A 14,258-nucleotide genomic window follows, 5' to 3' on the forward strand; every position below is an offset into this window, starting at 1 on the left:
CTGCCTAAATCTTGGATACGATTCTCAACGAACCTACAATGGATATAGATTTTTATTTAATTTTTTCTGAATTTGTGATTATTTGTTGTTCTGTTACTTTTCGTTATGAGTATTGCCTTATGGACCCCTCTTCTGCCTAAATCTTGGATACAGTCCTCAACGAACATGCCATGGAGACTTCATTCCCATGCACTACCACCATTATCACTTAACCTTCTTTCCTTCGATACCTGACACGAACACAAGGGACCCCGACGAAACACTATACGACTAGTATCCAGCTGAGAGGTACAGTGACTCAAAGATCAATGTTATAAGACGTTCTCATGGCAAGTACAACCCTATTGACCAAGATAGTTTGACTTTGACAATATCCTTGGTAAAAAAAGATAAAATTTGACCCAACGGGTTATGTAAGCAAAACACATGCATCTCGAAGTGGTTTAGGACCGTCACTGCATTAGGTAGCATATAATTTATCCTTCCAAACCTGCTATAAGATCATTATTTCTATTGTTTTCCAATAGACTATCTTATGCAGAAGGGGTTAAAAACAAGTGCTTTGAAGGAAGGAAAAAGTAATTGTACACCTTGTCTCCTTTTCCCTTTCTCTAAAAGGAACAAAAAATACAATTAGGTAGAAGAGGGGAAATTATATATAAAATTATCATACCCAAGACAAGCTCGGTAAAGAAGAATGGATTGCAATTAATGGCACTGGTGGAAGGATTTTCATTTAAATACACTCATTGGGATGATAATTGTTCACTACTCATGCCTACAATAAATTCACACCCAAGTCAATGACTCAAACAATTCCGTGGGTTGATCAGCATGATGTAGTAATATTGTTGTTGTCCATTGAAAAGATGGCACTCGCCTTTTTAACACGTGAAAAATATGAAGGATAAAAAGGAGTTAGAAGTTAGGTGGGATAATAGTGACCAATTTTTGACACTCATAGATATCCTTGATAATCAGTTTTTTATGCAGATAACTAGCTTAGATCTTGTCAACATTGACATTTGTCAGTAAAATTCCATCACCATTTTTTGTTGACACCACTAAAATGGTTTCGGATTATATGGAATGGGTCTAGGGTTGCCGTGGGGCTTCAGCAAGCCGAATTTGTGGCCGAGCATGAATCAATAAAGGTCGGCATCTACATTGTTGACGGTGAAATGTTAGCGAATCCAGGAACTTTTATATGTTGTGTAAGGTGTTTCAACATGTCACAAGTGTGTATGATCTTTGTGCATATATACATGAGCAACATGTTGTGATGATTCTCGGATCTGTTGGAAATGACTGAATATCTTATTGCAATGTGTTTCTTCATTGTTGTCTCCGTAGTTTTAGTACGTTCCATGTGTTTGCCTCTTTGTGCTGTCAGTGTTATGATTCATTTGAATTTTTTTGTTGAAATCAAGCGATTTTGTTGTATGGCCACAAGAGCTAGGAAATACACTTGTGCTCTCGCATGTTATTGCAACCCTATATTAAAAAGTAATTTAGTAATTAAAAAAGTCAAATAATCGAAAGGTTTTGTGGAATCAAACATTATCCAGTATTATGCTCATAAAAAAAGATTCACCAGAATGACTTTCATTGTATCCCAGGTCAAAGATTCATCAAAAAACACTATATACAAATACTATTCACGCTATATTGTCATCATAAATTTGTTCTTTTCACCCGGAAGTCAACAGGAATGCTTCCTTGTCCAAACTTTGTATACAAGTATAATACTTGATCTTATTTCGAAAAAAGATTCCGATTTTTTTTAATTTTCCTAGAATTATAAAAATACTGCACATATAGGGTGTGTGCGCACCCGAGAGCCAAAAGTTCGCTTTCCACAAGAGCTCCCCTACCTACTACACATCTGGCATGGATATTTATAAAGGACTGACACGGTCTAGTTTTGTGAAATCATTTAGGCCTATTTTAGTTTGTAGGAATTTTATAGAAAATCTATAGGATAGGATTTTCAACGGAAATATATCTTTAGAGCTCTTTGGTTTATAGAAATGGATTCTTATTTTTATGCAGGATAAAGACTTTTTTTGCGGGGTATGTAGGATAGAGACCTTCATATCTTAAAGGAATGCATCAAACAACCTCTCTTTCCATGCAGAAATTGAAATACATATCACCTCATTTCCTATGATTTTTCTATTCTTATGATTTTCTTATTTTCTTAAAAATATGATTACTTTTTTTAGGGCTAGAAGATGATTTTCTTTTCTTTCTTTTTTTTAGACAAAGAAGATGATTTTCTTCTCTCTCTTTTTGAGACAAGATGATTTTCTTATATCCTATGAACCGAATGAGGCCTTAGTTCGTTCTTTGCTGTCCTACTCCCTCCCTTTCGATTTATAGGGCTCAAATCTCAAATCTCATCAACCGAGGCATTCTGTAAGTGAAAAAACAAAAAAGTTGAGACAAGCCTTAGAAAGGAGTGAGTATTACTTAGTCCAGTCCAGCGGGCTCTGGAAGGTCGGCAAACCCAACAACCGTTGGATCGTATGCGCCCAAACATCACATACAAGGCCCAAGCTGAAAAGCTGAGAAAACACAAATACCCGAAAAATAGGAAAAAGAAAAGGAGAAGATACGAGAGAGCTCTAGAACGGAACGAGCGAGGGAACGAGCGAGAGAGGACATAAGCGAATAGCAGGCAAGGCGAGGCGAGGGGAAGCAAGGATGAGGGGCGGCGGCGGCGGGATGATGGACGACGGCGGGGTTGAGCACGCGCAGATCCCGAACAGCTTCGGCCACGAGCTCCGCGCATGCCTCCGCTGCCGCCTCGTCAAGACCTACGACCAGGTACCTACCCGCCGCCGCCGCCGCCCCCATCGCTACCCGTCCGTCTGGACCTAGGGTTTCGACCCCCCTTTCGGTTAATTGAATCTATATCTGCGTGTCAAACTAGGGCGCCTTATTCTTTTAGTACGCTGTCGGATGGTAGGGTTTAGCCACATGTTCTCGATTTGGATCGCGTGCCTGTGTTTCTTATAAATTCTGCAGTGAGAAATATTGTCCGATTTGGTGGCACAAGCAGCGTGGCTGAATGTTATTGTTGTTTGCTGATGTTTAACATCTACTGTGTCTGATTGCTGCATGGGATGTGCAGTTCAGGGAGAATGGCTGCGAGAATTGCCCCTTCCTGGACATGGACAAAGATCGCGACAACGTGGTCAGCTGCACCACCGCCAACTTCACTGGGTAACTCTATTCTGCACTGCAGTCTTGTAGTTCTTCTGGCTAGTGTTGCTCAGTGGTTAATTCTCTGGTGGAGATGCACTGAATCCATGTTTTTGTAATCTCTTTTTGTGATAAAGAATATATCTAGTGCTTTCACGGGCTGCAAATTGACTGACAAACAGATAAGAGGAAGAAATAAATGCAATGCTTGTTATTTTTCTCTAAATAAATTCCACCCCTCTTGTTGATTACTTCAATTCTTTGGGTGATTTTGGTGAATAATTCATGAAAACATTTATATATTCATAAGAATGTGCTGTTTCTGACGCAGAAAGATCGTATGCCCTTAAATATATATTATTTATGCAGCCCAGTGCTTCCTCTTTCTGAATTTATTGCACAAATTTTGGCTTGCAGAATAATATCGCTGATGGATCCCAATAGGAGTTGGGCTGCTCGTTGGTTGAGAATTGGTGAGTGTGTAGTTAAATAGTTATCACACAGCATTTGCTTATTTTTGTCTTCAGGGTACTTTCTCTATCCAGTTTGGTTTACTTTATGCTATTGCACATTTACATTTCGAGCCTAGTTATGAACTTATGATATACATTTTTATAGAGTACTAAAAAGGAACAGGTTAGACCATTTACTGGAAAGCTCTCCTAGCTACCATATACTAATCGTTTAGGTCTATAATCACTACTAGGTGGGGTGTCCAGATGAGTACTGCATATACCTTATACTGTTTATGGTTCATTGTCTTCTTACTCCCCTTCTCTAAAAATATTATGGTTGCTAGTAGTACTTAAATTCGTTATTAAGGATCCACCTGAGTGTGTTGGCATTCTTTCCTTATAAAATATATCTATTTGACCTGTATGTGGTTACCACTTGTGAAGGATCAGAAAACTGAACTGAAATATTTGCCAAGATCCACTCCTAGCTTGTTTAATTCCAGGGCTGGGTTCTTGAGTCCTTGTTATAGCAAGGAAATTATCAGTGGATTATCTCATAGGACAATAATTGTTGTGTTAAGCTTGTATTTGTAACATTTTAGATTTGACATTGGAATCTTTATTTAAACTGTCTGATTGCATGCTTGTTAACCCAAGTGCATATCTTTTCCATTGTTTGCGTGCTGAAGCCTTCTTTATTTAAGTAATGCATGTTGGTACTGTCATCCAATACTTAAACAATTTTTTGTATGTTTCTAGTAAAAAGATGAACTCTAGAAAATTACTTCCTTGACATTGTTTCACAATGTAAAAATCATGCCAACAAAATGTAAATGAAAGGAACTGGCTGAGGATTGCATTAGTGCAAATTTGAATCAAATTATGGTCTTGATTTTTTATATGAAATTCGTTAGAATTCTCTAGAAAGTAATGAGATTCTAGGTTGTGAAGAAACTAAAGGGATGTGGATAAAGGGAGGGATGATAAAAAAAAGTAAGAAATAGGGTTCCAATATGTATTGTCTATGAATTGCATCATAGAAGGCAATGTGATGAACCATCAATATAATAGAAATAAAATAAATAGAAATCTTAACTTGAAGCGAAAGTAAAAAAAAATGGAGCAACAGTAAAGAGTCGCTTGAGTTAATAGAACTGTGAATTTGTTCGGAAAGTTTTTTTGGAAAGCTCCACTACAGGATTCAGACCTAACCATTCAAGAAGTAGTGGGAACGATCGAGCCTATGGCTCTAGCCCGTAGGATTTGTCAACAAGAATCCTAATAGTTGAGTGGGATGGCCATAATCTGAATTCTGCATCATGAAACAATATCAAGGAAGATATTTCTTTTTTGTCGAGTATATGTATGATGTTACTATCATCACGAATCTAGGCAGTCTCCTTGTTAAAAGAAGTCCCCTACTAAGAACTTCAACCAGTTATTACCACGCGCCAGTATTATGTCCTTCCATATCATGTGAAAGCTTTTAGTCAAGCATAACAGAGAAATTAATGCCAATGGTCCATGGTGGTGCTAGCCATTACTCTGGCAGCCCTTTGAAATGGACTTTGCCGGAGGACCATGTCTGCTTTTGTGTCATAACCGCACGACTTATGCTAAACAAAGTGTTGCGTTGTAACGGTTAACTGAAACCATCTGCTTATGTTTGTTTCTCAATCTGCAGGGAGGTTCATTCCAGGGTGCTATACTCTGGCTGTCTCAGAGGAACTTCCAGAGGAGTATCAGGTAAAAACTGCATGCCTTCATTCTTGCAAGAATTGCGACTGTTGCGACGCAACTCTGATGTCTTGACCTAATAATTTCTCTTCTGGTCATTCCAGGGGATGTGCCAAGACAACAACGTGCAGTATTTCCCTCCGAAGCGCCCCTGAGCAGGCTTGAAGTTGATGCAGTCGTGATCCTGGGGCCGTGCTTTTACATATAGTTGCACCTGTAATGTCTGCTGATTAAACTGCCGCCAGTGTTATGCATCCTCAAGCGATTCGTCGAACGCTTTTGTACAACCTGGAGACATTGTAAGCTGAACTAGTTCATCGCACATTTCTACTTCGACGAGACATTGCAAGCTGTGCTAGTTTAGTTTTATGCATGACAAGTGCCCAGGTTGCTGTTATTATGCACCGAAGCCTATGCCAAAAGCTCCTAATATTATTGTTGTTCCGAACAAAGGATTCATGGTTGTCGCTGTCAGGATTCCCTACCTGCATTCATCCCGACGCGCCGCCTGAGAAGCCTACTCTGGCTGCCTGCACTCATGCCTTTGCCCCTCTGTGCCTTGCCCCTGTTATTTACTTCAAAACCCTAGCTTTGAGTCACTTCTCCAACCGTTCGAGATGTCGTCTGACCACCCCTAGATCACATTTGTGCCTGTTGTTCGCCATCACAATGGTTGTCTCTGTGGTTTGTCTGTGGACACTTGGTGCTAGGCCCACATTTGATGTGGGCACCTTTGAGCTCGGCTCCGGAGTGCCTAGCTCGAAGGAGTGGGAGGGGCAACCCCATGACTATGGTGGAGGTCAAAGAGCCAGAACAGCCTGCAGCGAAGGAGGCGATGGTTGTTGATGGGGCGTTGGTGTTGGGTGGCACTCCTGGAGGAGCATCACTTGGTGGAGGCTCGGCTTGCATTGCCGTCGCGACCATGGTTGAGGCGGCCCCAGGAATTGTCGACGTGAACCGGGCGTTTCTCGCCTCCATACAAAGCGGTCCACCGTGAGGCAACTCCGCGTCAACAAAATGCGGTCTAGCGGCTGAGGATGAGGAGGCATCAAAGCAGCACGACGAAGATGCAAACCACGGTGGCCCCCAACGACGAGGAGGCTGGACCGTCTGGTGCGATGGTCGTCGACCTTACCTCCGACAAAGAGTAAATTTGTTTTTTTAGGGACTTCCGCTGTTTAAGAAGTAATCCAAAATTCAATAAAAATCTACTCCCTTCGTTTCTAAATATTTATCTTTCTAAAAATTTCAACAAATGACTACCTACGAAGTAAAATGAGTAAATTTACACTCTAAAATATGTCTATGTACATCCATATATGGTAGTCCATTTAAAATCTTAAAAAAAACAAATATTTAGGAACAGAGGGAGTAGTGTATGGGGTGTTTGAGGGACACGGTTGCCTCCGTACGGTTGGCTGTCCACGGACATTTTGAGATGTCCATTTGGCAAACCATGCTGGAGAAGCCCTAATACTACATTATGCATATTTTGTCGAATTATGGGAGCCTCTGCTCTCCTGAACAAATCCATCACCTCTGGCACCCCGAACCCCACTCAGCCAGCGTGTTTTATATGAGCGAAAATGGAGGGTGCCGCTAGGCATCTTTTGCTTTTCAGACTAATCAGGGATGTCGGTTGACACTTTCGGGACAACTGAAAAATGTTCGTGAACATTCTGTGACCTGTTGTGTGCAGTCATCGCTGCCTGTTGTTCACCGTGACAGCAAGTATACGATTTTGCCAGGTAGCTCTGTACACTGAAAGCGCAGATCCGAAATATGCCAGGTAAATACTTCGAATTAGATATCCAAACAAGCAACAAGCACTCGTCAATGAGCAAAGTAGCCCATGGTACAATCAAACCAAATCAGCGCAAGTTCTTTTCAAGGAATTTTCAATTGTGTACCAAATGAACATCACTACAAAGTTACCATACATTACACTTCGGAAATATATACATCAATCATGGAGCGTAGGTTCTTTCCATAGGGCCGCCATCACCACATGATCCTAAGTCAGCATTCGCATGATACATCTACAGGGCAGCAGGCCTTGGAGCTGACATAATTCAGTCTGCAATTGAAAACACCTACCACACCTTCTATTGCGAAAGGATGTTAAGAGTTGTAAAGTTTTTTAAAAAAAAGCCGTATAAGAGTCATAATATGAAGAAAAGAAGTCTCACAAACTGGTTACAAGTCAAGATGCTACCACATGCTTACAGTGACTGTAAACTTGGAACATCAACTGCCAAACATTCTGAACTCTATAAACCACACAAAATCCTAAGATACTAAAAATTGACTTGGTCAGCACATTAAGAGTATTTGCATTGCTATGTAGTCTTTACATAATAGACTTCTAAATGGTATAGAAAGGTACTGTACTAACTTTTAAGTTCCACTTATCTTTCAAGACTCTATCATCATATCAGAATTTATTTAGGCCAGAACAAACAACAAAGAACACCCAAATGTCTGTTGCTACCACACTTTTGTAAAGATATGTTGTGGTTGCATAACATAAATCATGAGCAGAGACTCAACTAAGAAACCAATTTTTTCAAATCCTAGCATGCAGTAACATGGACCAGAGTTGTTTAATACTTTATTATTGATGAACAGCTTAAGCAGTGAACCTCAGCTGGATCATTTGAACCTTACTTGTCAGCATAACAAGAGTGCACGCAGCAAAATGATCACCACCATCATCAACCCCCACCAGCATCACCATCATCATCTCCATCACCAGCATCATCATCATTAAGGGATACAGCACAAACAATATCAACGGCAACAGCAAGCAACTTGTGTGTTCAGCCTTTATCAACCAGCACCTCTTCACCACATCATGTAACTAGAAAGGTGCAAATTACCATTTATAGTAAGTGCCCAACACTGGAAAGGAAATAGTAATACTTGGTGCTAATAGACAAGATTGAATTGGAAGAAGGTGAAGTAGTACATATAGTTCTAACAAGTATCCAGACATCCACAAAGCAGCATCTGTAGCCTGAAGTAGTCACCGATGTCAAGCACCACAACATTTTTAATTTGCAATTGTAACTGCAGATTGTTCATGATAAAGCAACTGAACAGCCTCCAATATGAGCAGCTCTGTTCCATTGATCCTGTAGACAGAAGCACAAGTCATGTTATCGCGTGCTAGGGTATCAACTGTGATGACATATATAATTTGAACAGTTTAGAGACCTCAGTTGTTTGACATTCAGCTCATGTTGAAGGGCTACGAGAGCCTGGAGACCGGTCATCATTGCGCCTAACAGGAGAACGGTCATCATTGCGCCTAACAGGAGAACGGTCATCATTGCGCTTAGCAGGAGACCCCTCGCAAGGAGGTGGTGTCTTGCGAGGAGGTGGTGTCTTGCGAGGGGAGCGACTAGTGCTTCTGCGTGCGGGCGACAAACTGCAATAATAAAGGGCATCAGTTAAATTCAGTAAAACGGAACAAAAGAGATGATTCCCGGATGTGCATACCTGTCTCTGCCACCCTTCCTGTCATCATCAGGACTGTAGCTGCGGCTCCTGCTACGACTAGGACTTCTATGTGCAGCCAAAAAACATATAACTAAAAATGAATGTACGGTATATAACCCAGCATAAAACAACAATGATTATCTGGATGTGTATACCTGTCTCTGCCACGCCTCTTGTAATCATCAGGACTAGTGCTACGACTCCTGCTACGACGATGATGGTCCCTCTCTCTGTACCTGTCACGTCCATATCTATCTCCACTCCGACTCCGACTTCGCCTTCTAGAATCTCTGCCCCGATGATCATCACGGTACCTGCAGATGAGGTATGCACGTGATTTTTTGGCATTGTGAAAAAAAAGAGCAACAAGAATGGAGGAAATCTGAATCGAATCCCACTTTGATAGATAATCTTATCATTAGGAACATGGCTTCATCCATCGACGTGACCAATAGACATTGTAGCAGTCAGCAAAGTCGACAACCATGGCATGTCCATAGTTTGATGCTGAAGAACTTACTGGAACCTCCATTACTTACACAACTACTGAACTACAGCCCTATTTCTCTTGCCTTCTTTCTTTCTTTCTTTCTTAATAATGTGCTTCAATTGAATCCCAAACCAGATAAGCAGGCATATGGGGCTTGTGCACAAGCCAAAGTTCCCTCCGAAAGGGCTATACACATGTGCATGGTAAATGAAATGTACAATATACTAAGTGGGAAAACGACAACGAAGAAATATATGATAACATGTATATATATCTAGGAAAAAAATACCCCCGTCTTGGACTGCGGCTTCTGGAACGACCCCTTGGCTTCGGGACCGTTTCCATGATTCGCCCTTTCTGACTGCAAAGTTGAGGCAAAAGAATATTAGGTCATCGGCTTCAACACTAACAAACAGAACAGCTTTATGATAGGTGCTAGTTCATTCTTTTACATAGAGCAATTTTCATGAACTTCTTGGAATAATCAATTCTGACTACATAGTGTATATCCTGACAAAATATGCATAGCTTACTTTTCTCACTATAGAGAAAACAATGTATGAGAAATAAACTTTATCAGGTAGTATTATGGCTAGCGCATGCCCACTTCTTGCTGATTACCATTGCCAACAGAAAATTACAAGAAAATGATTCCTAGACAGAGCATCACATATTCACACAAGTTGTAACCTGGTACGTAATAAGAGCTAATATGTTAAGATCAGCAAATTGTGTAATTAAGACAACATCATAATTGCTCTAGTATTGAGTAACCTAATACCGCACCATACTGATGTAACCTAACACTTTGGGAATGATGGTTCATAATCAAAGATAATTCATGGCATCCAAATGTAGCAAAATCTTCAAAACCATCGATTCCTTTGCTCTAGTACCGAGTAATCTACTGTTGCACTAGACATAGGGTATGTAGTGCCTAACACATCCAACCAGGAAGTTTACATCTAGCAAATAACCGGTCCATGCCTAAATATCAAGACATCGGCATTGGCTTAAAAATAGTGCCTCCGTACACAAATATAAGATTTTGTAACTTTTTTTTATGGATGGGATGTATATAGACACATTTTAGCGTGTGTGTTCACTCATTTCAGTTCGTATGTAGTCCATATTGAAATATCCAAACATCTTATATATGTGAACCGAGGGAGTAAGTGTCAATATCAAGATTTCCTCAATAATTATGCCAGTAGTCAGGAAAGACGTTTTATCTTACATCCGCTCAGCATTTGGCCCGTACTTGGCAAACTGCACCATCATCTCCCTCCCGTCCACCAACCTCCCTGGAAGATAACCAACAAAATGAAGTTGAATCCAATCCTAAAACAACATGTACCACAGAATTTTCCAATTCGCATGGAGGAGAGCAACCCACCGTCCAGGCGATCAACTGCCTTCTGCGCCTCGTCCTCATACTTGTACCTCACGAAGGCAAACCCTCGCGAGTCGCCAGTCCTGCAGAAAATGGATGTGCAAACAACATGAAACAACTCCCAAAACCCTAAAAATTCCGTGTGCAGGTGTACAAACAACATGAATCAAATCCCACAACCCTAAAATTTCCGTGTGCACACTCCGCAGCCCTACAGGACACCCACCCAATCTACACACGAACACAGACCAACTGCCAAACCAGCATACGAAGAACCTAGGGTTTTTTTTTTTTTTTTTTGCCTACCTGCGGTCCCTGGGGATGTAGATGTCGACGACCTCGCCGTACTTGTCGAAGAGCGGGAAAAGGTCATCGGCCGTCGTACCTGCGCGACACGCACGGGGAGGATTAGAGCAGCCGCCTATTGGAGGCGCACCTCGGGGAGAAGGATGCGCAGTGGAGATGCGAAGGGGAAACTTACGGAAGGTGATGTTGAGGACGAGGAGGGAGTAGGTGTCGCGGATCGGCGGCGGGCCGGAGCGCCCGAAGCGAGACATCTCGCCGGAGCCGGAGCAGGAGGCGGCGCGGGGGGCGGAGCGGCGGCTGGGGAGAGGCGAGGCGAGCGGATTGGGGGAAACGACGAGCGACGAGATGTGGGGGGAACGCGAGGGTGGGTTGGGTGGCCACAAGAAGGTGCCGATCCTTCTAGGGCTCACACGCACGCGGCACGGCGGAGGGTGCGTGGGCCTAACCGTTCGGCCTGTTTTAAAGCGATCTTGATACCAGGCCGGACTATTATCTCAAAAAAAAAAAAAAACAGGCCGGCCCAATCCTCGTTTTGTTTGCCATAAAGGCCGACCCGATCCTGCCTCTGTTAGTCTGTTTATCTTTCCTAGCTTTCTTGTGGCTAACAGAACGGCTTCGAGTATAGTTTTCCCTCTAGTTAGGGTTTTGCTTTCTCGAGGGCGATTGTCGCCGCCGTCGAGTTTTGATCTTCCCCGCCCGCGACCCCTCCGCAGCTACTTCTCCTGGACCGCGGGAGGGCCTCTCGGTGTCTCCTGGCCGAGGGCCTTGGCTGTTTTCAGAGGATCGGGGGCATAGGGCGACTGCAGAAACCCGATCTTTAAACTCGGGTTAGGGTTTCGACATGGCGGCAGATGGATCTCCGCTTACGGAGGGGATCAGCGACGTCGCAAGGATGATGGAAGAGCTAGGGCTGAAGGAGGACGACCTGGACGACGTGATCTTCGATGAGAAAGACGTCCGGCAGGAGGCGGCTAGGTGGATTGCTCTCGCTAGGGTTAATTCCGATAAACCCTACAGTCAGTTTGGTTCTTCAAGAACATGAGAGCGGCATGGGATCTCGCACAAGAAGCTAAGTTCAAGCCTTTAGAGGAGAACCTCTACACTATCCAATTTTCCTGCCTAGGGGATTGGGAGAGGGTCATGCATGAGGGACCGTGGCACTTCAGAGGTGATGCAGTAATTCTCAAGGAATATGATGGGGTGACGAAGCCATCGACTGTCAGGTTGGACTCAATCGAGATATGGATCCAGATTCACGATGTACCGCTCCTCTACGCCCACCTGGTTCCTTCCCTTGCAGCCAAGGTGGGAGAGGTCCTCTTCACTGAAGCTCAGTTGCACGATTTCACGGGAAACTTCTACAGTGTGTGGGTCAGGATAAACGTCACCAAGCCGCTTAAGAACGTTGTATCTATGATCAGGGGAGGCGAGAGGCAAATCTACAAGGTCAAATATGAAAAGTTATCGGATTGGTGTGCGGTATGCGGCATGCTAGGCCATCTCTACAAGGAACATGGTACAGGCATTCACCCTCCATCGGCTCTTGTCTTTAAGGAGCTCAGGGCAAAATTGGTTCATGAGGAATGGAAGCGGTCCAAGAGGTGGTCGTGGACGCAGGGGGGCGCAGAGGAGGACGAACTGGGAGAAGCGGGGGCTCAAGCTCTCAGCATGATGGGGCCGAAGCTGAATACTCTCAGCAGGACTTGGAGATGCTGGACGCTGAAAGGGTCAGGAAAAGGGGGTCTGAACCACCCGTGAATCTGAGACCGGAGACGATCCTGAAGGAATCTGAACAATCCCCAGAGGGGATACAAGGGAAGATGCTTGCACTGCCTCCCCCAACGGTGCCATCAAGCCTGAGTTCTACACAGGAAACAAAGAGAGCAAAGGTGGGGACAGAGACGGAGAAAGTTTCAGCGGTGAAGTCCATGTTGCTTAGCAAGATAGATCCAAAGTTGGCCGGCCCAAGTGACGGGCACCGCCGAGCCCAATGAGTGTTCTTTGCTGGAACTGTCGTGGCGTGGGCAAAGCCACGATGATTCGTGAACTTCGCGATTTCGCGAGGAAATTGCCCTACTCTGTTTTGTATCGTAGAAACCCAGTTGGAAGGCTCTAGGGTAGAAGCTTTAGCAGGAACACTTGGTTACGATAATGGTTATGCTGTTAGCGGTCGTGGTAGAAGTGGAGGTATCGGTTTGTTTTGGAACAATGCAATAAATATTGAGATTTTGGGTTACTCTGATTACCATCTTGATTGCTCGGTCTTTGAACCGGGCGATGACCCTTGTAGATTAACTGTAGTATACGATGAAGCTCAAACCCACCTGAGGTACAAGACATGGGACACTTTAAAAAACATCAGTACTCTGAGCAGTCTCTCGTGGCTCTGCGTGGGTGATTTTAATGAAGTGTTACGTCCAGATGAGCATGTGGAAGTCGAGCAACGTAGCAGTGCGCAGATACAAGCCTTTCGAGATGTCGTTGATGTTTGCATGTTGCTGGACATTGGCTATTCTGGTATTCCATGGACTTTTGAAAAGAAGGTAACTAGAGGTACTTTCACGAGGGTGCGCCTCGACAGAGCCCTGGTGTCGGCTGAGTGGCACGCACATTTTCCTTTGGCTGATCTAACACATCTGGTGGCTGCCACATCAGATCACAGCCCGATATTAGCAAGAACGAACACAGATCAGAGGAGAAGCCAGAGTTCTAGCCCATTTAAATATGAGGTCATGTGGGAGGGCCATGATTCCTGGAGAAGTAAGATTACTGAGGCATGGGCAACGCACGGAGCCACCACCAGGGTAGAAGAGCTCAGAGCTAAACTCTCAGCGGTGTCACAGGATTTGGGCCGATGGAACAAAGACACTTTTTGGGAGTGTTCGCGAGGAGATCAAATAGCTCAGGTCAAACGCAAGCCGTACTGGGCCAACACATGTTGAGCTCAAAATCAACGAGAAGCTTGTAGAGCTATATCACAGGGAGGAAATTATGTGGAGGCAGAGATCAAGGGTGGAGTGGCTCACATCGGGTGATAGGAACACCAAAAAATTTCACTTAAGGGCGAGTATCCGTCGAAAGAAGAATATGATCAAGGCTTTACAAAACTCGCTGGGGGTAATTACAGATGATCCAGAGGAGTTGAAGGCGATGGTAAATAACTTCTATA

At 43.4% G+C, this 14,258-nt stretch overlaps 2 protein-coding genes across 4 annotated transcripts; one reads left to right on the top strand and one right to left on the bottom strand.

Annotated features, from left to right (window-relative positions):
• Nucleotides 1–2,648: 2,648 nt before the first annotated feature.
• On the top strand, nt 2,649–5,851 carry LOC119353745 (transcription elongation factor SPT4 homolog 1-like). The gene is made up of 5 exons (XM_037620411.1): nt 2,649–2,829; nt 3,137–3,228; nt 3,625–3,680; nt 5,347–5,408; nt 5,504–5,851. Exons 1-5 carry the CDS (start codon nt 2,707–2,709, stop codon nt 5,552–5,554), a joined length of 384 nt encoding a protein of 127 aa, XP_037476308.1. The 5' UTR covers nt 2,649–2,706; the 3' UTR covers nt 5,555–5,851.
• Nucleotides 5,852–7,260: 1,409 nt separating this feature from the next.
• LOC119353746 (serine/arginine-rich splicing factor SC35-like) lies at nt 7,261–11,463 on the bottom strand. 3 transcript variants are annotated; one of them, XR_005170509.1, is made up of 10 exons: nt 11,265–11,461; nt 11,090–11,168; nt 10,787–10,866; nt 10,628–10,694; nt 9,680–9,751; nt 9,056–9,214; nt 8,901–8,966; nt 8,616–8,829; nt 8,368–8,533; nt 7,261–8,259 (listed from the first exon to the last, which is right to left on the bottom strand). XR_005170509.1 is itself a non-coding variant. In XM_037620412.1 (9 exons), the coding sequence occupies exons 1-8, from the start codon at nt 11,338–11,340 to the stop codon at nt 8,637–8,639; spliced, it is 792 nt and encodes a 263-aa protein (XP_037476309.1). In that variant the 5' UTR covers nt 11,341–11,461; the 3' UTR covers nt 7,996–8,533; nt 8,616–8,636. The 3 variants fall into 3 exon arrangements, 2 of the variants coding, with proteins under 2 accessions (XP_037476309.1, XP_037476310.1); XM_037620412.1 differs by having other exon boundaries at nt 7,996–8,533; XM_037620413.1 differs by lacking the exon at nt 8,901–8,966 and having other exon boundaries at nt 7,996–8,533; nt 11,265–11,463.
• Nucleotides 11,464–14,258: the final 2,795 nt, after the last annotated feature.

Source organism: Triticum dicoccoides, chromosome 2A (genome assembly GCF_002162155.2).
Source record: "Triticum dicoccoides isolate Atlit2015 ecotype Zavitan chromosome 2A, WEW_v2.0, whole genome shotgun sequence".
Classification (NCBI taxonomy): domain Eukaryota; kingdom Viridiplantae; phylum Streptophyta; class Magnoliopsida; order Poales; family Poaceae; genus Triticum; species Triticum dicoccoides.